At 40.1% G+C, this 24917-nt stretch overlaps 1 protein-coding gene across 1 annotated transcript in view; it reads right to left on the reverse strand.

The window, feature by feature from the left end:
* The window catches only part of EVC (EvC ciliary complex subunit 1), a 58340-nt gene that overhangs the window by 5817 nt on the left and 27606 nt on the right, over positions 1-24917 (reverse strand). The window contains exons 12-16 of the mRNA XM_059817711.1: positions 17120-17332; positions 10511-10620; positions 8990-9200; positions 6069-6275; positions 4126-4270 (exon numbers count right to left, since the gene is read on the reverse strand). Coding sequence (XP_059673694.1) covers positions 4126-4270; positions 6069-6275; positions 8990-9200; positions 10511-10620; positions 17120-17332 — 886 coding nt within the window. The remainder of the gene's footprint in view (positions 1-4125; positions 4271-6068; positions 6276-8989; positions 9201-10510; positions 10621-17119; positions 17333-24917) is intronic.

Here is a 24917-nt window from a genome sequence, read left to right on the forward strand (position 1 = left end):
CATACCTCCACTTGGAGGCCACTTAGACCTGGGAATGCCTAATTTCACTAGACGTCCCCTCATTTGACTGCAAAGTATTCTGGGTACTTTTACTCACACTCTGTGAGTTACTTGGTGTTTATCTGCTGATCAGGCTCTTGACTCTTGCCCCTCAACTCCTGCCTGGCAGCAAGGCTTGGGAGATGTCTGACGGATAGGACTGGTTTCCCTGCACAACTACTTTTAAATAAAACACAGAAGGAGAAAGATGGATGGGTATGTAACAGATTAGGGTACATAACATTCATTTGGGGAGCATCCGACCTTTTCCGAATGTTTGGAGAGGCTGACAGGCACCTCTCCTACCAATGGCATCTTCAGGGAGCAGTTACTGGCTGTACTCTCGGCTGGGCTGGGCTGGCTGGGTGAGGGGAGATACTCTCCACCTTTTTTTCTGTGGCTGTGCCAGACAGACAATAAATTCAGATTTACTAGGCCAAGGGATGCCCAAAGAAGCAAAATCCTCTAGCCTCACATTAAGCACAGTCACTGGGACAGAGAAGCCCAGCATTATGGTCCTTACTCCCATTTAGCTATCACTGAATGAAGTATGTACGAAATTTCCTATGTGGCCATTCTAACCCCAGGGCTATTACACAGCAGGTGGCTCTATTGCCAACACTGTTTTTTCCATCCTGTGTTTTAGAGATAGAAGTTAGGAAAGTATTCGGTGAGGAGGATCACTCTCTCAGTATGGTAATCATGCTTGGAGATCATCTAACATATCAGCCCCTTCCAAAAAGGAAGAAACATGGATTTTCTGCCTCCTGGAGGAGCTTGGATAGAAAGCAGTTGGCTGGCTGGCAGGACTTAGGGTGTCCTGGCTGTGCCCCTGAGCAGAGCTTCAGGCTGTTAAGAATCATAGAGAGAAATTAAAGTGTTTCTGGGGCCAATACAGCAGCTGAAATGAGAAAGGAGTGGGGTTCTGCATCACAAATTTGGACTTATGTTAAAGAAAGACTTAGGTGTATTAAAGCATCGAAGTCCCTTATTAGATGGTAGCGCACATTCCTAATGTAAAAAGCACCAAAAAAGCTGTAGTTATATGTTGATACCGAAAAACTCAGTCAGGCTGCAGCATGCACATGTAGGTTTGCAGTATTTTTTTCACTGTAGCAGTTCATTTGATCTGTGAATTTCAGCTGGGTTTGTCTCTCACCCAAATCTAAAACACTCCTGCTTTTATTACCAACATAAATACTTTCATCCTCCCTCATGCCTGTAGGCTTACATTGCAGCGGAAGGATTCTCTTTTTCTTCAGTTGAAAAGAAAATGTGCTCCGCTTACTCATGTAATTTTCTCTTGTAGTTCATGGAACACCAATACACTGAAACAATAATATATCCACACAAACTCTAGAAGAAAGAATAATCTAAATTAGCAATCACCAGAAAGCTGACTCTGGTTCTAGTGACTGGTGTTCTAGGTCTCACAACCTAATTGGGAGCAATATCAAAACACTGATGATGCAGAACATTCAAGTGTGTAATGACTGGCTGGATGACTGGGCCCAAAGAGTTGTGGTGAATGGAGTTAAATCCAATTGGCGGCCAGTCACAAGTGGTGTTCCCTGTGGCTCAGTATTGGGGCCAATTCTTTTTAATATCTTTATCAATGATCTGGACAAGGGGATTGAGTGCTCCCTCAGCAAGTTTGCAGATGACACCAAGTTGGGCGGGAGTGTTGATCTGCTCGAGGGTCGGAAGGCTCTGCAGAGGGATCTGGACAGGCTGGATTGATGGGCCGAGGCCAATTGTGTGAGGTTCAACAAGGCCAAGTGCTGAGTCCTACACTTGGGTCACCACAACCCCATGCAACGCTGCAGGCTTGGGGATGAGTGGCTGGAAAGCTGCCCGGTGGAAAAGGACCTGGGGGTGTTGGTCGACAGCCAGCTGAATATGAGCCAGCAGTGTGTCCAGGTGGCCAAGAAGGCCAACGGCATCCTGGCCTGGATCAGAAACAGTGTGGCCAGCAGCAGTAGGGAGGTGATCGTGCCCCTGTACTCGGCGCTGGTGAGGCCGCACCTCGAATCCTGTGTTCAGTTTTGGGCCCCTCACTACAAGAAGGACATTGAGGTGCTGGAGCGTGTCCAGAGAAGGGCAACAAAGCTGGTGTGGGGTCTGGAGCACAAGTCTTATGAGGAGCGGCTGAGGGAACTGGGGTTGTTTAGCCTGGAGAAGAGGAGGCTGAGGGGAGACCTTATCGTTCTCTACAATTACCTGAAAGGAGGTTGTAGAGAGGTGGATGTTGGTCTCTTCTCCCAAGTGACAAGTGATAGGACAAGAGGAAATGGCCTCAAGTTGCACCAGGGGAGGTTTAGACCAGATATTAAGAAAAATTTCCTCACTGAAAGGGCTGTCAAGCATTGGAACAGGCTGCCCAGGGAAGGGGTTGAGTCACCATCTCTGGAGGTATTTAAAAGATGTGTGGATGTGGCGCTTAGGGGTATGGTTTAGCGGTGGGCTTGGCAGTGTTAGGTTAACGGTTGGACTTGATGATCTTAAAGGTCTTTTCCAACCTAAATAAGTCTATGATTTTAGGATTCTAATGACATCCATCTCAGCTCAGATCAGAACAGGCTTCAGTTTTAATTCCTGCTTAAAGCAACTCAAATCAAAGGGATTTTAGACTTTGTAGTTGGGTGAATCAGGGCCAAAGAGGTCTTTAGAGTGACTTTATGAGAACTTAAGTAACTGACTGCCTTGCTAGCTGCCAATGTCTAAAATACAGATTGCCAAAAATCCCTGCACAGATTTTGCCTAACCCTAGCACTTCAGCTTCTAATATCAAAGTCTTCAATGTTCACAACAGGACAGTGCAGAAGAGATTGGTTCCGTCTTATAACCAGTAAGCATATCTACTACCGGGGCTCACAAATCCTTCCTACCAACTCATCTCTGGATCTCAGCCTTCAGTGGCTATGCCTGTTCCTCTTCAAAAACTCTCTTCTTAAACAGAATCTTTGCTATTTCAAATTGCTAACTCTATTTTTAGAAAAAAAATCCATCCCATGTGTCTCAAATACTGAGCCTCTGATGCCATTGCCGTTTTGCTAACTTGCTAACTTCACTTAATGCCAACAGCCTTCATCCAGGGAGGGGAGAGTGTTTACAAAAGAAATCAATAACCACAGCTTGCTTTTGTTCTCCTGTCCTGAAGGAACTGAGCAATTAAAAATAATTCCAGGAGAAACTGCCTGTATTTATGTGAGATCCAGCAGTTCATAAACCTCTTCAGCAGTTTCACAACCTGTGAGAGGGTCACGGTTGACAGCTAAGAAACAATGCAGTAACTCACAGAGTGTTCCAGGATGGTCACACTTAGCTTTTTGGTGCCTCCTCTAATGCATTTCCTCAACTTCAGAGATAACAACATTTAACTCAGTCAAAAGAAGGGAATGAATATAAGAATCTACTCCGCAAAGCTGAGGGCAGTCACCTAAGAGTAAGCAGACTGTCTGCCAATAATGTTTATGTTTTCTAACACAGGAGCAGGGATTGCAAACCCACATCTCCTCCCTTCTCGGGAAAAGATTCAGCTTGTAGGTGCCTGTCATAGACCCTCTCTCTCTCCCTATGAATATTTGATTAATTAATTCATTTTATTTGCATATATTAGTATGCAAAGTTGAACAGTGTTCATGGTAGACATTAGCTGTACAACCTAATATTTGTACAACTTGTTGCTTTCTAAATTCTTCTGCCTTGTGTTGAAGTTTAGAGCACCAGAAAATCAACTACTGGTGGTTGTGACTGCGGTGGTATTTCTGACCTTAGCTTGGTGAACCAGAGTTCATGATTAAACTATAATCTCCGACACTGGGTCATCGTTCTGTGTGTGTCTGTACCAAACTTCGAGTAACAGGGTCCTGCATCTACGACTGTAATTCAAGTAATTATTAATAATAATAGTTCTATCACTTGTCCTTTAAAGATGGAAATGGACCTACACATTCATTTTGCTTTGTTGCTTACTTTAAATAACAGATTTCTGTTATCTTTAAAAGCAATCTCTACAGTGATAAGAAAATTAATTTATCTGTTAAAAACCAAGAATTTTCTTTTAGTTGTCAATATCATACATACCTTGTAAGGATTTCAATTGTTGAAGCTTTTTCCCTTCATAGCCTTCTGTGATTTTTCCTAATTGCTGATAGTAGTTTTGCACCAGTCTATTGATATTATTGCTGGTCCCATACACACTTTCTACAGCAGCTTCCACCAGTCTTTCCTGCATTACACAGCACAAGTCACAATTCATTTTCTAAGTCAAAAACTGAAGTGTTTTGATCTGTCTAAAACTGAAGATGCAATCTAATTTTGTATGTGCACACAAATCGTGAATTTTGTGCTTTAAAAATGTGGCAGACTAAGATGCTAGAAAACAGGTATTTCTATTCATCCATGAAACATTTCAACATGAAAAATTACAGTAAAATTTGACAGACGGACCACTCGGTGGATAAGGAATTGGCTGGTTGCACTCAAAGAGTTGTGGCCACTGGCTCAATGTCCAAGTGGTGACCAGTCATGAGTAGCATTCCTCAGGGATCGGTATTGGGACCGGTGCTGTTTAACATCTTTGTTGGCGATATGGACAGTGGGATTGAGTGCACCCTCAGCAAGTTTCCCAATGACACCAAGCTGTGTGGTGCAGTCAACATGCTGGAGGGAAGGGATGCCATCCAGAGGGACCTCGACAGGTTCAAGAGGTGGGCCTGTGCGAACCTCATGAAATTCAACAAGGCCAAGTGCAAGGTCCTGCACCTGGGTCGGGGCAATCCCAACCACAAATACAGGCTGGGTGGAGGATGGATTGAGAGCAGCCCTGAGGAGAAGGACTTGGGGGTGTTGGTTGATGAGAAGCTCAACATGAGCCGGCGGTGTGTGCTTGCAGCCCAGAAAGCCAGCCATATGCTGGGCTGCATCAAAAGAAGCATGACCAGCAGGTCGAGGGAGGTGATTCGAGGAGGAGGGTCATGAAGATGATCAGGGGGCTGCAGCACCTCTCCCATGAAGACAGGCTGAGAGAGTTGGGATTGTTCAGCCTGAAGAAGAGAAGGCTCTGGGGAGACCTTCTAGCAGCCTTCCAGTACCTGAAGGGGGCCTGCAAGAAACCTGGAGAGGGACTTTTTACAAGGGCATGTAGTGACAGGACAAGGGGTAATGGCCTTAAACTGAAAGAGGGTAGATTTAGATTAGATATTAGGAAGAAATTCTTCACCGTGAGGGTGGTAAGGGACTGGAACAGGTTGCCCAGAGAAGTTGTGGGTGCCCCATCCCTGGAAGTGTTCAAGGCCAGGTTGGATGGGGCTTTGAGCAACCTGGTCTAGTGGAAGGTGTCCCTGCTTATGGCAGGGGGGTTGGAACTAGATGATCTTTAAGGTCCCTTCCAACCCAAACCCTTCTATGTCTCTATGATTCTACAAAAATCTTTCTAATGTGCCTCACCTCCATCTGGGAAGGGGCCATTCCTCTATGTGTTCAAGCTCTATAGCCCATTTTACCTGTCAACCTGACTGCCAGCAAAGTATATCAATATATGTGTAGCTCTACTACAACTTTCCATTATACAGAAAATCCAAATATTTACTTTGGAACAATTTTATTAACCTATGAAGCAAGTTTTATTTTTATTTAATTATTTATCTGTGAATTAATATTAAGCTGTTAATATACAAATGCTATTAATTAACCCTAAAACCTTCATCAATAGATAACCATCTCTATTCCTTCCTCATTTTTGTTATTCTCTGTCATCAAGAACTCTCTCAATTTTTTTTTACGTTCCAGGGTTTGGCTTAATAAAATCTGTTTTGGCTGCTATAGAAAGTCACTAGAAAATACTGTACTTCTACAGAAGCGTTAGTTTGTAAATACTTTGCAAGGTATTTTCAATTTTAACACAGGTTGTAATGGTCTCTTGCTGATACTTCCAGGCGTAGAGTAATGCATAAATGAAATTGCCTTCCATCTTAGCAAAGTAGCACTCATTTTGTTTGGAAAAATGCTCTTGAGCATTTCCATACCTTGAAATCCTGTCCATCATCTGAACTCTTTTTCCCAGCTTCCCGTCGGGCATGCTGCAGCAGTGTTCGCCCAATCACCTGCTCCATGTGCTGCTGAAGAAACTGAAGAGCTTCTTGGATTTCTGTGACCAGCTGCTGGTGAAATTCTAAATGGGTTTGCTGTGTTTCTTCCTCAAGCTTCTCCTCCTCTTCTAGAATGTGGGACTCCTGGTAGTCAAACAAAAAGATTGCACTGCCATTTAAATACATTGACAAACTTAGACAGCTTTACTTTAAAAGGAAGTTCTACAGCCATTCAGAATGTTACTGTTTTAATACTTAGAATATTCTAATTTCCAACGTAAGTTTATGTAGAGTCATTTAACATGTGTTATTTGTCTGTGCAGCAAAACTATTGCCTCTGTTATGATACGTACAGTAACAGGAGCATCCTGTCCCATTAGTCATTTCCAAGTGGTGTACTCCCATCTTTGTATTCCGTACTGTTGAATTTGGTCTTTTTTCTATGAAAAATATGAACAATCTAGATCAAATACCCTGAGTCCAGTAAGGGATAATTGTGGATGCCTTGATAAAGTGCATAGGAACAAGGCAAGTATACAGTTATGCTCCTGAAATACTTGTTCAGTTTGTGGGGTCTACCTGAGAAAAAGTTGATATATTGGTACTTATGGCCCTTGACAGAGGTCATGAACGTGTTTAATAGCACTTCAAAACCATGCACAGTCTTGGCATCTACTGCATCCTGTGGTGGTGAGTTCTACAGCTTATCCACACATTTCTTAATTTTGAACCTGCCATCCAATAGCTTTGCTTGGTGCTCTCTCAAGAAATTACAAACAAGTGAAAAATTGTTCCATATTCACATCGCTTATGCCAGTTTTAAAACCTATGATATTCCAGAAGACATCTCTTTTTTTAGGCTAAAGAGTTCTAGTCTTTTGAGGTCTTTGGATCATCCTTGCCACCATTTTCTATGCTGCTTTTTAAATCCACTTTCCCTCTAAACTCTCTTTAGCACACAATCATACACACCAGCACAACCTGTTCTGTCTTCCTTACATGTATTAGTCTTCCACAGATTGACTTCTATTGAGTTGCTGATGTCCCTCTAATATTAATATTCTCATTTAAGGCTAAATAACATTAAATTATTCTGGGGGATTCGACAGTACCTATTTGATTCCCTCTTGGAAATAAGAAATGCAAGTAGGAAAAGAACCTGCTCTGCCCACACTCATCTGTGGAAAATAACGATGTCCCTATTAATGCTGGGTTATTCTGACATGTTTTTATTTATAGCTCACGAATATGTTTTTGATGGTTTTTTTTAGACAGTTGGAATGTCATTAAACTGTTTATCTTTTTTTTAAGAGACCCAATGTCATGTTATCATGTCTAACCTAGGATTCTTTAGTGTTGTTTCACATTTTATATGAAATCAACAGGTAGACATGACACTGTCTACCAGTCTAAAATTGGCATAAACTCAAATCAAGTTTAGTTCAAACAACAAGGTATGTCTAAACTCTGTTTGAGTGTCTGTAAAATAACCTTTTCCTTAACTCCTTATACATTGGTTCTAGTTTTGGAGGTTGTTCATAACATTTTTTTCTCTCTGACTTTTCACAATTCCACACCTAGGCTCTACTTCTTTGGCAGCAAGGATCTTGTACGTGTATTTTTAGGCACTTCTTTGTGAGATGGGTTTTAAGCTGGCCTTGGAAAGAGGCTGTAATGGAGAGAGGCCAAAGGAACAGTAATACCTGGGGACATTTCATTTTTGTTGGGGAACACAGTGATTGCATCAATTAACGTCCTTGTGGGAGCTAAGTGAGAGAGAGTAGTAAAAAGCACATAACAAGAGGAATGCAGTCATATGCATTTGTACTTTATTATTTTATATTTTATTTCTTCTGAAGGTTAATGAGGTTTTGAGATTTTCACACTTAACAGAAACTACTCCAATAGTAGTATCAAATATGAAAATGGGAGCATACAGAATTTCCTTATTCTGCTTCCAAGTGGAGAATTAGGGTTTGTAATATGCAAATCAGAATTAGAGGGATGCACACTATTATCTCTCAGCTAATTACACAGTGACAGCATGGAGGACAGAGCTGCAAAGTGTTGGAAGGGTTCAACCCATATGTGCAGCAGCAGTGATTTGGGCAGAGGCTATCACTGAAACCCGCTAGGAGGGTCCTCTGAGGCTGAAATCTCAAATTTGGTGTTGTTCTAGGTAAATATCCAATGCAGAGAAGTAAAAAACCAACAACACTTAATGGATTAACCCTAAAAAACACAGTCACAAACAGATTTGAAAGTGACCTGTGGAAATATCAATGTCTAAAAATTCCCTAAACTTCCTCCCATCTCCTTGAGCTACAGGAGCCAGATTATCTGGAAGGATGTCAGGGGAATGGATGCTGAGGAGAAAGAAAAAAGAATGAAAAATGATGACAGCATAGAAGAACTTGCTAGTTCTGGTGGAGGGAAGAATCTTTTCTAATGCTCAAGTAAGAACCTTTCAAGTGCATATTACGATCCCTAGCAGAATTAGTAGAAATTTATCTTACCCCGAAGCAGTAACTTGTGTAGAAGTCCTTCATACATGTTGGCATGCCTTCTTTCATTAGTATTTTCACATAAAATAAATAGCTTGCTATGATAACACATATCACAGATAGCTAGGCAGTAGATCAAGTATTAGGGAACTTAAAATGTCTGCCCAAACGAAAACAGGGGCACTCAAGGACCTCCTATGCCAGCAGTGGGTCCATTTTTGACAAAGAATATTTTCCTTTTTATTTGGAACTTGAATATTTTTATTTTTTGAGATCTTCTACAGCTACTTCTAATGCCAAACATCATAGCATATAAGACCTCTGGAGAAAAAAACACCTGGACACTGTACCTACCACTGCCTTCTGTAACTGCCACTGGTCCTCGTCTTGGCAGGGGGAGGATCCCTTCTGCAGAGTATGTTGCTCCCTCAGTTCCTGAAGCAAGTTCTTCTTTCTGGACAGTCTCATGCGGGCCAGGGCTGCCATTCCAACTCTTCGGAGGGTTAACCTTGTGAGTACTGAACACAGCAGCAGTCGGTGTTTTTGCAATATATAGTTAACAGACCTGTAAAAAAGACCATTAAAAATCAATTAGCTGAGCTGTTTGCTGATTTGGCACACCTGTGTTCAGCAAAGTCATTGCTCAAAGATGACAAGAGTTACTATTCACTCTGTGTAATGTCTTCTTGTACAAAGCACGCCTTGAAGAGCGGCTCAGGTGTAAAGAATGGTAATGTTTTGATAGAATTCTAGTTCTGTCACACTGAAGTTAAAATAAAAACAGGAAGAAAAGAGATAAATAATCATCTATAATTACATTATAAAAGTTTTTTTAATAGAAGACTTTAAATAAGATGAAAAGACAATGTAATCAGAACTACAGGGAAGTTATTTCAAGAAAATGCAAGAGAGCATATCTTGGATTAACAAGGAGACACACTCTGAAGAGACATTGAAAAGGGTAGTGTTAGCTGGCAGGGCAGACACGGCTGAAGCAAATTTATGGTGAATTTTAAACAGGAGAGCAAATTTTGAAGTTCATTCTGGACCAGGTGAGTGAAATATGTCTGCACGTTTGGGATGACATCATTTGTGCCTGTATCTAACTAACTTGTGTGTATGTGTAAGGCACCATGAGCTCTCTAGATATAAAATCTTCAGAAACATTGAAGTCAGAGAATATGAAAGTATAAGGTTGAACTGAAAAGTAGAGCCAAAATAAAGGAGTGCAATGGCAATAACACCAATATTCCAAATAGACAAGTCTTCAAATGCTTTGATCTTTGGTAATATGAAGACCATGGTGAATGAAGTCATTTGATATCTTAATCAAAATAAGGCAGATAACAGAGAACTGTAGTTTTTTGGGAAGTATCTCTATTAAAGAGATGTTTAGCTGTACAAAGATGAGATAAAACTAAAATTTTCCTTGGTGAATACAGACAGAATGCATGAGAGGAATCATTATCATGCAAAGTGATGGTCAGTGATATTGTAATAGCAGAAAGCAAAGGTAGAGCTGAATGGTGCTGGACTGAACATTTTCCTTTGAAGAATATCCAACTCCAGTGTGACATACAAAGTGCAAAGAGAGGCTGGTTCAAGATTAGAAATCACTCACAAACATAGGAGTAGATACACAGAAAGCACACCACTTGACATATCACAGAAGACTAATTTTTCTACTTACCAGGAGTCATGGTAACTCTTTTTTGTTTTTGATACTCAGACAAAAAATTAGAGCAACTGCCTCCCTGTCTGAAGATGCTCATAGTCCTTCAGCATTACTTTCCACAACGCAATGTACACAAGTTTTTATCTGTGCATGCAGCAGTGCAGTTTTACCCCACTGCTTACTGATAAACCCAAACTTACTCATCACTGAGGCATCCTAGTCTGCTTACGACACCTTGAATTATCTTCTCTTGTTTCTCAGACAGGTGTTTTTGTATTACAGCAGACAGAGCATATTCCTTCATCCATACCTGAAGCATGGGAAAAAAATTACGATCGTAAGATACTCTGATTTCAGTCATTCTAGTCACCACATTAAGGAACAGGGGTTTATTTGATGTTATTTTGCTAAAAACAATCATCCCCCTCTTTCAAGAAAAAAACTCATGCTGAATTAAAATTATTGTACTTAGGGGTATTTTTTTCTCAGTGACCAAAGTCTTAAACAAAGCTCACTGAAAAGAAAGGGAGGCTTTGCACTGGTTTGGATCAGCCCTGAGTTGTGTGTCCCACAGATTTTCTGATTTCAGCAACAGAGGAACAAGAGAAAAAGAACAATGTGGCACAAAATACTGCATCGACTCTTATCAGCAGGTTGCAGTGGGCTTTTTGTTTGGGTTTTGTTCACTAGTAGAGAATGTAGTTTTTATTTTCACTGAACAAAATAAAGATACTTTTGTGTATAGTACACAGTTAGAAATGGAGATTACGTGATTAGGTTTACAGCTCCTTCAGGATGATATTTATTCAAACAATTTAATCTTTAAATGTTTTGAGGGATTTGCCATTAGACTGTAAGCTTGTGGAGATTTGGACTTATGATTTTGTTTAGCGTATTGCCAGAATTTAATGAATAATAAGCCATAAGTTCAAATGATTGTAAGGCCCAAACTCTTACTGTGAGATGAAGAGTATATTTTAAGCCACACAGGCAGCTGGATAAATGCAGATTGCCTGCAGATGTATGCAGAGCCCGAAATTAAATCTAATACTCAGGCTCTCTGACAGCTTCACTTTGTGTTCTAGCCTCACTTAGAACATAAGGGACTGAATTTTCTATTATTGCAGACAGCAAGGTTTCACTAGATTAGTATGTCTAACAAAGAATTAGATGTATAATTTCACAATTGTTAGTATTAGGAACCAGGAGTGGTGCTGGGCCTTCCTACTGGATTTGATAGTCTTCCTTGAGGAGCAGTGATCCATGCAGGAGAGAGGCTTTATCTGTGAGCACAGAATGAGCTCCCCCAGGAAGTGCAGAACATCAGAAACCACATCATCTTTGGCTTTAAAATAAAATGTATTTCTTTCTTGGATAGCACCTTCTCTGCAGTATACACAGCAACAGATGTAACTGACCACTCTCCATGCAGAAAACCTTACTAAAACACATACTCCTGAGCAGGATGCCTGGGAAGGATGTGCAGGCAATCCACAACACGTGACAGATGGAAAGAGTTCAGCTGAGCATGAGAAGCACAGCCTGAAAGTCTGTATGGCACCAGGGAGCCCACCAGGCTGCTCTCAGAAAGAGCTGCAAGATGTACCTTGTAGCCAGACCCCCCCAACTGATTTGAGTCCAGGCAGTTCTTAAAATCAGAGAGCACAGCCGAGCACAGTGCCTTCTCTGATTGCATGCTGCAAGTGTCAAATTAAGGTCTATCAGGTCTCCAGGTATCATCATGACAGATGGCAAATACTTGCTTGAAGTAATACCTGTATCCGTATTTCTCTTTTAGCAGCTCTGTGGCTATGGCTTCCTAGTGTTTCACACCTCTCTGCATACGCCTAGTAGATCCATCACATCGTGTATTTTAATGTCTCTTTCAGCAGTTAAAAGAAGGGCTGAAAATGACCATTTACTTTCTAGAACTATTTTCATTTTCAATGAGAGACTGGCTGTGGCTCAGACATGGCTTCCCACCATTTTTGGAGACCTGGTTATTCACTGAGAAGGTGCTCTTAAAGGGCCTGTCCGCACACTTACTCTCAAACAGCATGGGATTAAATCTGATGTAGATCACCAAGATAGAGAAGACAGAAGATGTTTTCTGAATTACAATTGGAATGATAAATGATACAATATTGCAGCCAAGAAACTAAAACTTAACACCTCTGCTGCTTTCAGTATATCCTATCCAAAAAGGCACTCAGAATGATAATGACAGGGATTGTAGTCACTTGTTTGCTACTGTTTATGAAGAAATAGCCTAGTTCTGTAGTGGTAAACACAGACTTTCTTTTAAAGGAGAAGAATGAGTCACCTTTTCCATTATGAGTGCATTTAAGGTAAGCTGCATGCAAAATTTATAAAAGGTCTCTTCACCCCCCTGAAACTAATGGAAAGCTCAGAATACAGCAGAAAATCCCTCTGTGCACAGTTATTAAACTGAACAGTAGATGTACATCAGCCATGTAAGTAGTAAGAGAACAAAGAGGAAAGGAGGGGGATTATTACGCATTTAAGACGGGATGATAAATAAGGAAGATTGGGATTTGGACCAAATACTAAACCAGTGTTGTGTCTCAAAAAGCCCATTAGGAAGATGATCAAGAAGGGAAGGATCAGCTGGGAATAAGAACAGAATATTGTATGTTTTATTGGAAGCAACACTTCAACGGTGCGCTGGGATAGGTGGGAAGGGCTGGGTGTTTTCCACCTCCAAAACACTAGAAGAACTCACACATCCAGGCACAAATGCAATAGCAAAGATCCTCTGGGAATCTTAATTTGAGGCTGCCGGCATATTGCTGAAAACCAGCAAAACAGAGACAACTATTTCATTAAGCCAGGTGGAAAGGTCAGTCTTTGTGCTGCACCGACCTCCCAATGCTGGGCCAAATCTCCAGATGCCTCTCCAAGCTTTCCTATTCTTGGGAATGGCCTTACTTTGCTCAGAGACAAGTCAGTACCGAGTGGAGAAAATGACGCTGCTGCACAGACTCAGCAGCTGGAATGGAGCTTGGGATCTTTCTGATTCCTGCATTTAACCAGTAAAACCAGTGACAAAAGCATGGTAAACAGGGGAGTAAAGCTCCAAGAAATGTCTGGCTTCTTGAAAAGAAGAGTCATTCCAGTCACTATGAAAAAATGTGTATAAAATTAAGAGAAAGCAATAAAATGCACACCATGTCAAAACTGGTAAGCAGATGCTGGTTCAGTTTTCTGGGGGTCAAGAAATGATGTGGAAATGGACGGAAGTTTCCTCACCCTGTTTTTCCTCTGTAAGCTTCTCAGTGTTTTGCTTCCTGGCAACAAGTCCATTACAAGACCTTCTGGAGCACTGCTAACGTTAAGTATTATTCTCTGGCAATAACGGTGAGGAATATGTCTTTGGTAGGTAATGAAACCCATAAAATATTTTGAGTACAGATACAACAGCAAATTAGACCCAAGTACGCTCACTCTTTTTTCTGCAGCTCTCAGTTTGACATTTTTAGCACAGATTCTCTGGAAATCGAAGGAAAGCAATTTCTCCCTAACAGCCTGTAGATGGGGTGTGATGCACGCTGAATGCCAAGCAAGTACCTCAGCCTGGTGCAGCAGCCTGGTGCACCGCTGCCCAGGCAGGAGAGCTCGCCTACAGAAATCATGAGGTAGGGGCTATGTGGGAAAATGCTCACAATGTATTTTCATTAGTCATTTATTCTCATTTGCCTCACTCACATCCTCAAGCACACAAGGCAGAAGTTAAATATGAAACTGATTTTTTTCTTTTCAATTGTAAAAGAGATTCTGCTCCCCCAAAGGACATCCTATTCTAAATATGTGTAAATCCTAGGAAAGATAATCTCAAAAAAAAAGCAGTTCAAGTAAATGGGAAAAATGTCTTTTTGAGCCACCTTGAAAAGCACACATGAATATCTCAGTGAAAAGCCTTCTGGTGTTAGACTTCCAAAGCCTGGAAAGCAGGTGACTATGTAACTGTACATTTATAAAGAGGCAAATGAAAGACATATCTCCTGCTGGAAAATGCCTGATAAATTAAAAGGCCTGTCAATGTAGATGTTGATTTACGGATCTTCTGTCATATTCAGCACTATAACATCTGTGGGATCTCCTAAATGACATGATCACCTGTCACAAGTGTCTGATCTCCCTTCTTAAGGTGGAAACCAAGTGCTCCTTTTTGTAGGATGCAAGTGTTAGCTTATTGCTTAAATGTGCATGATGCTGTGTTTACACTGGGAAAGGGCCAAGAAATGCACTTTGCATTTGAATGTAATATAATGAGTTGTGCGATGTTTTTCAGACTTGTTTATACAGGAAAATCTGCCAGCCTAGCTTTGGTGGAATAGCTATCTCCCTGCATGTTCTCCTTGGAGATATAGCAGACTTTCTTCCAGTCTAGTTCAGACCACTTCCAAAAAGCCACACACATTAAGTTAAAAAAGCTACTTAAGCTCCTGCAAAGAATATCATCTTGAGGAATCACACATTTTCCCACTAGGAGAAACCCTTGTCTCTTTTAGGAATTTATCTCACAGAATCACTTGTCCTTAGGATAGCTCTTTCTGCTGCTCAGGAAATTTTTATATTGAGTAAGACTCTGGTAACCCAGAGACCAATATGAGAGCTCTGTCATTGCTAAGTGAATTCCTCTATAGCTCAGTAATTGCTGTTAATGATGTCAGCAAACCCTTTATTCTTTTTTTTTTTTTCAGCTAGGAAGCAATCTGCTTTATATTCTGAATGCTACAGTACACTGAAAGTGATGGAAAGTCAACTTTCTAATTTAAATAACCGATGCTTGGGCATGATTGGAACATCTGAATTCACATATAATGAAGCCGTCATACAGTGCTGCCCAAAGAGCTATTATCCAGCAACTGGGTGCTGGAGATGAACTAATCCTTTTAATCCCTTGAGAAAAATCCCAGGGTGTGGTTTCTCCACTCAATACTGTGCCTAATGATAGTAACAGGGGAATGCATAAACAGCATTTTTGGAACAAAACTTTAGATTTGAGATCTCCCACTCTCTGGCGAGTCTCCTAGCTGTTAAACAACACCCTCTCTGGCCCTGAACGATGGCTGAGGTTCGATGGGACAGTGGAAGGACCAGAGCAGAGGTGCCCTAACATGCACTCTGGCTTCTGAGACTAATCGTAAGTTGCACGCCAGAACCTCCTCCTCTGACCGTGTTTTTTTAATGACAGAAGATACCACTACGGTGCTTTGGGCTCCATGCACTATGAGACATGCTTGTAGTGCACCTAGTAGACCAGGCTGCTCAGGCCATTCACATACAACGATAGGCAATTTGTGAACCCTTGGTGAATGTGAAAATGAACAGCAACCTAGAGGTTTAAGCTTGCCAAGTCAGGTATTAAATCTAATTCTCGATAAAAAGGGGCAAAATAAAAAAAGTTGAGGTCAGACATTTTTTCATTAATCACTGAAGGTATAGGTATGCCAAATTCAAACACTAAATGCCAGCCAGCAGTCCTAGAAAACACAAATGCCTGCCCCTAACTTAAAGCATGTGAACAGACTCATTGGCATCAGTGGTCGGTCCCAAGCATATTTTAGTTTAGTTTGCTAGATATCCCTGTGATACAGAAACAGAAGAAGCAAGCAGAATTGGTTTTCAAAACAGTTGAGATAACAGGTGAGTTACAATAAAGTAAATATAAAACCATCAGGGAGGTGCATGTTGTATAATTCCAGATTAAGGAAAATAGAGAAGAAAAAAAGGAAAGGGCTAAGAATTTCCAACGAATAATTTTACTTTTGTATTCCCAAGGGTGTTCTAAAACCACTGGTCAGCAAACCACTCTACCAGATTTAGTAGGAAGCCCACAGTTTCCTGAATCACAGAGTTTTATGGAATAACCCAAAATATGAGTGGGTGGAAAAGTTCAACACCTTATAGCAGCATGTAATAATTAGGGACTCAATCAGCACCTTATTAACCATGTACTGGATTGTCCAGGCACTTTGAAGAATGAGGCTAGGGAAAAGTATGATTTTGCCAGTGTTAAAGAACTCTGCCAACCTTTCATTTAAGAAGCTCCAATTACTCTATACATTGCAGCACACACTTGATGTTTGGGAAGGGGCACACCTTTGTACAGAGAAGGTCTTTCAATAGAGACATAGCATTGCGTGAATAAATTGAAGGTATATTTGAATTCCAGCCTAATGCTGAAGATACCTGCCTCCACATTTACTGTTGTTGCTTTTCTCCTCTGGTGTCAATGCCCCCTGTGCTGGGCACAAACAGAGCAGGAAAGCTGGATGTGTGTTTCTTCACCTTTTCAGAGTAAATAATAAGTTCTATATAAAGTGTGTATCGTATGTTTCCAATTATTATAGTATTAATACATAAAAATGATTAAGAAATACTTATCATTGTAAGGCATCCTTTCCTGTAAACTGTACTCACATGCACTCTCTCCAAACAGGCTAGATGAAGGTTTTTTTGAACTGTTTCTGTAGACGCTCAAGAGCTGAGGATGTCAGACAGCAGCCTTGACAAAAAATGTTTATGTGCTGACAAAACCGTCAAAACACTGTGGACAGATGTTCAGTAATTACTCTCTGACTCCTCTATGCAAGTCTACATGCACAGCATATATATTCACTCCATACTGCAGGTCAAACTGCCCATCCTGAGTCTGGACCTGGGTCTGGACCTGGGCTGTGTATTTATACACAAAATACTCCCCACAGATAAATATCCTGATAATCTTTTTCCATATCCCTGTTTTTAGACTCTGGGGTCCCGGAACGTAATATGGGTCTTACTTTTTTTTCTTGCAATAGCTGTTCCTGGGAAAGCTTCCAGCGTCTCTGGTGGTCGGTCTCCCATTTCTCCAGCTGAGGGACCAAATTCTCCTGCCATTCCTCTTTCAGAAGCTCACATTCTCTTACAGAGAGGCTGGTCACAACAGGCAGGGTCTGAAGAAACAGCTCCGTCACCAACTCCGCTAAAGCATGGGAAGCTTTAGAGTACAGCTCCTAACAGAGAGACAAAGATGGACAAAGAGACAGGTGAGAAAGTGAACCCTCCAGCCCTTTGAGGCTGTTTCATTACATGTCTCCATGATGCCAGTGAGGGAACCATGTCCCAGTGAAGACACCGGGCCAGTGACCAACCCCTAGAGCTAAAATCCAATGCCACTAATGCTTGAGTTAAAAAGACCAGGTTTTGTAGATGGAACAACTTAAATGTCTTCGTTCAAGGCACACAAGGGCATTTAAAATGCAATAGTGGCATGAGCACATGAGATCTTGAATCCTAACTGTTGCCCACATGCAACTGCAGTACAGAGACTATCTTGTTTTACTGGCTATGGCAATGTGTTATAAAAACACTTATTCTGAAAGTTGTTGTGGAAACAATCTGGTGTAGCACAACACCTCATAGGCACATTTTCAAAGGTGCTGATATGAAATTAATAAAGGCAAGAAAGAAGGAAGAGTTAAAAGAGACAGTATGGCATTTAGTTAAGACAAAATTGACACTAGTCATGTTAATAGTTGGTGTGCCGAAATATGACACTCTTCAATGCCTTCTGGAAAGACAGAATTATTCAAATTCCTTCTGATGCAGAACAGGTTCAAGCTTAGGAAAACAAACACCTTCTGGTGGTTTTATTAAAACTAGTCCCATATGAGTGGTTTTCAATTGCTGAGGCTGTTTCACTCTCACGAAGAGTTTGGGTGATTTAGTCAGATGGCATCCAAGCTAAAAAGTTCAAAACATGTAATTTCACTGTTAAATACACAGCAATGATACAAGCTGTGTTTGCAAACTTGCTACATTTTGAGATAATTCCTGAGGAGAAGGTGTGAGGGCAGGTAGCTTTCCCCAGCAGAAGAAAGAAAACACACTGGAAAGGTCACACAGACACTGCAGTACTCCAGCAGTATGAAGAGCTATTTTTGTGTGAGTTCCACATGATCTTACCAGTCCAAAAAGCTTTATTGCCTACTTGGTTTTGCTTTCACTGTAAATCAGTGTTAGCCCTCTTGAAAACATTTAAATTTCTTTCTTTTTCTTAAAATACAACTAGTATTTTTAAAATGCTTTTCAGCATTCCTGTTGCAAAAATAAGTCAAGTCTTCTAGCTGTTGCCTTCTTTTAAATATAGGTTTAATTACAATCTCTTAAGTAATCAAAATCTAGACCCTCTCAATAGAAACACAGAGATATTTATCTAAATGCCAAAACCGTTTGTCTGCAGCTCATAGACATGAAAATTTCCAGTGGACTTGTCTCTTTCTGGGAGACACACTGGTATAATGTACTACTGTGTAAGAACCCATTCCAATTGCTAGATGTGGTATCATAAAAAAGAAAGTAAGACTAAAAAAAACCCCCCAAAACCAAAAGAAGATGTTAAATTGCAAAGTCAAGAACTCAGAAATAAAGAGTGACCAGAACTTAGGTTGCATGTGGAATGTAGTTCTGTGCCCCCGTAATGATAATTTTTGAGTTCATGTACTGTTTCCACAGGATCTTTATCTATTCCATGTTTAGGTTTATCAATACCCATTGAATGGATAGATTTCTTAAAAATCTTTATTTTGTATTTCTCATTTATTGTAAAATATCCAAACTGTGCACTGAATACTAAATTATTATTTTCCTGCTGGGATCCCTCTAGGATGCTAATCATCCTATTAATGAGCTGCTTCACAAACAATAAATAGCTTATCTTAAGACCTCCCTGCAGTAACCTCTTCTTATGGCTAAAACTGAGGCACAACACTATCAAAAGGGTTCACTACACCTTTGAGGTGATCTGTCTTGACTTCTGCTCTTACCTGTTTAAGGCATGCAGGATTTTCAGAATCCAGCTCCCACTGGCTTTACTTAATCTCAAAGTGTTCTGAATTCTTGTAAACTAGGCTACAGGTTTCTGAAACTGGGTACTGGGCGTAAGTATGAGAATTATTAGTCAAAGACCCAACAATCGGTTACCTCAATTATGGTAACACTTCTCCCATTTCTAGCGATTGCTCACAATCTGAACATGACAGTACCATTAGGGTAACTTTTGCTACACAGGTACAACCTATGCTGAAGAATGGATCTACCTTACTCCTTAATTATTATAGTTACCAGTTCCTGTTACAACAAGAGGCAGGATTTATACCATCTTCATCATCTGTGTAGCTGTGGGCCTAGCTTAGCTTGCCAACTCTAATACAAAATGGTTTGTTTGAATTCTGGTTCTGGTGCTATTTATTTTAAAATTCAAGTCTCCAAATTCTGGGATTTAACAAAAGCTCAAAGATCCTATGTTTCTGATCTCCATATCACATACAACATTTAAAGAACAATCACTCTATCTCTGTAAACCATCTCTTCTCTGAGCATTACTAGCCTTTCAGGACAAGTTAATTCTCCTGCTTTTACTGGGTGTTCAGAGATATAAGAATTTCTCTTGGGTCTGAAACAGTTCAGAAGCAGTCTAGAGGAGTCTGTGGTATTTCTATTGCAATCTCAAAAGATCTCAGGCAGGGTATTAAGGAACTCTATTCTTAAACAGAGTTCCACCTATGGCAGCTAAATCACTTTGCAACACATTTTGCTGCAGAACTGATAGCATTTCCCTGGCATGCTGACAGTCCTGTATTATTTTTTACTAGGAAATCTTTTGCACAGAACATGAAGAAGGTATTTTCTTACTTGCCTTCACAACATTTTGTTTAAAGACCAAGTGAATAGAGTTCTGCTTGCACTCCCTGCAGTGTCAAATTATACTGTATACTTACCTTTGGCACTACCAGCGTGGGTACACAGTTACCCAGGAAAAATGTGACTAGGTTCTGTTCCCACAGAATAACTTACCTGCATCACCTCATTAATATGATGGGCAAAGTTATCTTTAGATCAAAGTTGCTTAACTATTTGTTTGCAAAAATACTTCATGGCCCTCTGCTGAAACTGGTGCATGAAAGGACAAGAAAGTGGGATTAGAATTCCAGGAGCAGTTTTTCACATCAACAGTCCCTTTAAAAATGAAAACACTGTGTGAATACATGGAGGGGAAGCAGGACTAAGCAGTATGTTCTTTACATCTCATGAATGTTGCAAAGTGGCACGCAAAGCAACAGGAAGCCTGGGCAGGTGCTGTAAGTCCCTGGGACGGTGATTTTTAACAGGACTGAATACTATCCCTTTAAGTTCTATCAGAAATTCTCCTGTGTGCAGGACACAAATCCTGCACTTACTGGTCTCATCTGTGGTCCAGGATCACACAATAAACCACCATCAGTGATGACTATCAAAATACTAACTTCTCTTCAGCGTTCATGGAACCACTGGCCGCTGGCTTCTGTAATTTGAACACATAGTCATATGGACATTAGACCCCAGGCAGTCCTTGCAACGCAGACCCTAACACGACAGCATGCTCTACCCAGAGGACATACCACAGGTACAATACGATGGCCACGCTGTTTAATGCAGCACTGGAAAAAACACAGTGAAATGGCCTTTTAAAGTTTTGTAGGGGAAATGGTAAGTTTACATTTAGGAAAGATTGCAGATGTGATTGAATCCTACCAAAGCAACTCAAGGTAACAAAATAGTTCAGACCTATTTGTACTCTAAGGAATGTACTTCATCTGAAACAGCAATAAAGTCTGTCTGTACACAAGGACGGCATACTACCTATTATAAAGCTTATTTTCCCCAGGAAAAAAAGAAAACTGTTAAGAAATCCAACTGCTTCCAGGATCTTATTTTTGGACCAGAACCCCTACAAAATAGTTCTTACAAGCTTCCTGATATGCCATCTCTTGTTTTTAGAACTTATACTTAATGAAATTTATTCAAATTGATTCCATTAATAGAATAGCTGATTGCAGTTTTGAATGAACCTGTTTGTAGTACCTGGCAGTCAATCTCAAAGCTTTTCAAAAAATCTCCAGAGAAATTCATCAAGCATAAAGAATTACCACAGGGTATATGCAGAAATAAAATGGGCTTATATTAAAATGTTGAGTGCATCTGAATTTCAAAAAAGGCAATAAATATATAATTTTGTCAAAAACCAGGGGAAATACACAGCTTATCAGATTTCACTACAAAACCAAAGAACAATATTAATGCTCTCCCTCAAAACCAAATGATTAAAAGGTTCCTAAATGCAGATGAGAATAAAGTGAATAATGAACCTGTGAAGCAGGAAAATGTATTTAGAAAGGCTGGTAGTACTTTATTTTACATGCCAGCCACTGACTAGTATATATTATCTCCAAGAGGCAACTGCACAGCTATTTGTTAACTTGTGATAGCTATTTGTTAGCTTGCGATACAACAGCATTTCATTAAAGTAATTAAAATTTCTGGTCAAAGCTGTAGAACACTCTTGCATGTATCCCCAGAAGCTCAATGGCTAGGATGCTTGTTTAGGAGGTAAAAGATTAATCTCCCAACCCATACTGTATCTTATTAAGGACAGAGATTCAATACTCAGATCATACATCCCATAAATACTCCAAATGTTCTTGGACACCACTGGCCACTAGAAGATACTTCACATTACAAACTCATGCAAAACGGGGAAAAGCTGATTGTGTGTACTTCTTCCTCCCTTCCACGTGAAGAATTCTGGAATGCTAATTGGAAAATTAGAACAGTACCCTGCTTTTAAGCACCCTAACACTAATAAAACACAATGACATTGAAGTCATCCTTAGCACAAGCTAATAAAAAAAAAAGGTTGATTTCCATGCATTTAAAAAGGAGGTTCATTGAAATTCCAGTCTTGCTCCCTCACTGGTCCTTGATTTATCCAGGAAGCAATTTCAATCTTCTCTTTCTGTACTCCCTTTTTAGAAATGTGTCTTTGTAGATAAGGTTATGTCCTTTACTAGATCTAACTACTAATAAATTGTGAATCCATGTAGAGGTAAAATACATTTACTTATGCAATAAGGCAAGAAGCAAACTTCAGAATGAAGGCTATCCATATCAGGCATCTTGTATCGGCTTTGACTGAAATGACCAGATCAAATTTAATCAGTGCCCAAACTCACAACTAGACTGAGCTCGCATGGTAAGAGCTCACAAATTTAATTTGTTAGATTGTGTTCTCTTTCAGCCGTTTTGGGGTAAGTCACAGGGCAAAATTTTCAAAAGTGAGCATTTGAGGTGGAGGTCTCTTGATGTGGATTTCCATCTGAGACAAGGTGTGGGGGATTCACCGCGAGAAGAAGCTAGCTCTTGGTACCCAAAAATGCAGTCCACTCTATGAAAAGTATCCCTAACCGTATTTCATGTTAATGAAATTACATAAGGAAAGTAATGAAAGAGTAAGTCTCTGAGAATCTGTACTTTTTATTTTGACAAAAATAAATTTTCCCTTTTTATTAACAAAGGAAAAAATCAAATATTTTGCTTCAACCTCACATTCATGTTTACCCATGCACAAAATGTTTATTGCCTTGCCTGTTGATAATACTCATTACTTAATAGCTCTTAGTCTAAATTCCTGTGCATTTCTATGTTCTTGTCAAGTCAAATGAAATAACATTCTGGTGAACTGCTATCAGCAAAGGGGAATTATAAATGACAGTAAACTGTGTGTTTTTATGATTTTGATGTTAAGGCTGAGGAAAAATAATTATTTTACCAAGGACTATGTAATTCCTAACTGTTAATTGATTTCCTTTGTGCAATCTGCACACCTGTTTTCTTAACAACGAACTGTTAACCACCAACCTCTTTTCACTTCTCCTTGCTCTACTAAAATAAGTAGGTAGTTCACAAAAAAAAAAAAAGGGAGAAAGAAAAGATTAAAGGTTGGTGAACATCTGATATGCTAAACTTGAGACAGACTTGCAAGGAGTTAGCCATTAATCTTTTCAAGAGATCACAAGAAATGAGAAACAGAACAGGTTATATTTGGGGGTGTGCTTTTGCTGCCATGTAAAAGAAAATTATGGTAAAAACTTTGCAATTGAAAAGCTATCCAAGCCAAAACAAAATTGTTACTGCAGCACAGTATCTCTTGTGTATGGGATAACTCTGCAGACTGTGTTTATGAAAATATTAGGCTGAGCCATTCAATTATCTCTGACACAATTCCTCCTTCAGTTATGATATACTATGATAACCAAAATCACTTGCCCCCATTCCTCAGCTTGCACTTCAAAAATTAGCTATGGAGCCTGTGTCTAGACACAGACTATTCACCTGCAGCACACTATTTTCATCCACAATATGGTTGAAAAGTCCTACACTATCCTCCAAATAGAACTCATTCATTCACTTCAGGCATCAACAGTTTCCATTGACCTTGGTTAAATAATTTTAATTGATTTATTCATGTGTACATAAAACAAACCTACTCGATTATTCTATGCAAACACAGTCAGCTTCCAGATCAGTGCATTTTTACATATTTATTCACCAGTTTGGATAATAATTTGATGTACTGTTGCACTACAGGCTACAGTAGTCCTAGAGAGTCACATAAATCTATCTTGGTGAACTCACAAACTGTTTAAAAGGGGAACAAATGAAAAAATAAAAAAGGCATAGAAATTTGAGAAGGGCTTAGAAGAACATTGTGAGAACAAGGTAAGGATCTTCTCCCACAAGTGAGTGGCAGTTACAGGTAAGTGACACCTTTTTTTCTGTCCTCAGGATAGTCATTGGTTCCCTATTTGTTCACATGGTGACCTTTTCTTTATATTTTAGTATCACCTCTTGCATTGAGGTTATCTTTCGACTTAATCATGAAACTAAGTCTGTCAGGATTACTTCCTGATATATTAGGACAAACCAAGGTAACTATTGAAATACCTCAAGTCATTCTAGTGCACAACTGAAGGAGGAATGGAGGGCCTAAACCTTTTATAACATACAAGCCTTTATTACGTAAGACCTTGCCAGGTCCTTTTCCCTGGAAAAAAAAGATGCAGTGGCCATCAAATACAGCAGCTAAGGACCATGAGCTTAGGGCAAGGGCTGGGCACTTGGGCTTCTGCGCTTGCTTGAGTGAATTTGTCAGAGTGCAACCCTTGGGAACTTTATGCTGGCTGTCTTTCTTGAGGATTTATTCTGGTTTGTCATCTACAGTGCAAGTTTTGATACAGTACTTAAATGAGGGTGGATGGTTTAGAAAGTTGATATAGGGTGGAAGCACCTGTATGCTCTGAGACAGTTGCTTTGAAAGCTGCTAGTAACTGCTCTTAGCTGAAGGTATGCCTGAGAACAGTACCTAACTCTATCTAACTGGGTATTATGCATCTCTCTAGCACTGGTGCTGTTACAGTACATGAACATACTGGATATTACTCCAAATGGTCATTTGTCTGAACCAACATGGCTGTTCTTTACTAGGATATTGGTGTTTATCCAATAAATAGCAATACTGATGCTGCTCCAAGGATCATGAAAGCAACTTAAGAAAACAGAGGGTTTGGATGTGGAAGAAAAACCTCACCATGGTTTGGGTTCTGCTGCCCTTCATCTGAAAAGTGGTGTGATTCATTTCAGTTCTGGGGGTTTCAAATCAAAGTCAAGATGGCAATGGGTACACAACCAGGAACTTGTCTGGAACCATAAATCCTGTGAGTA

This window comes from Gavia stellata, chromosome 5 (genome assembly GCF_030936135.1).
Source record: "Gavia stellata isolate bGavSte3 chromosome 5, bGavSte3.hap2, whole genome shotgun sequence".
Classification (NCBI taxonomy): domain Eukaryota; kingdom Metazoa; phylum Chordata; class Aves; order Gaviiformes; family Gaviidae; genus Gavia; species Gavia stellata.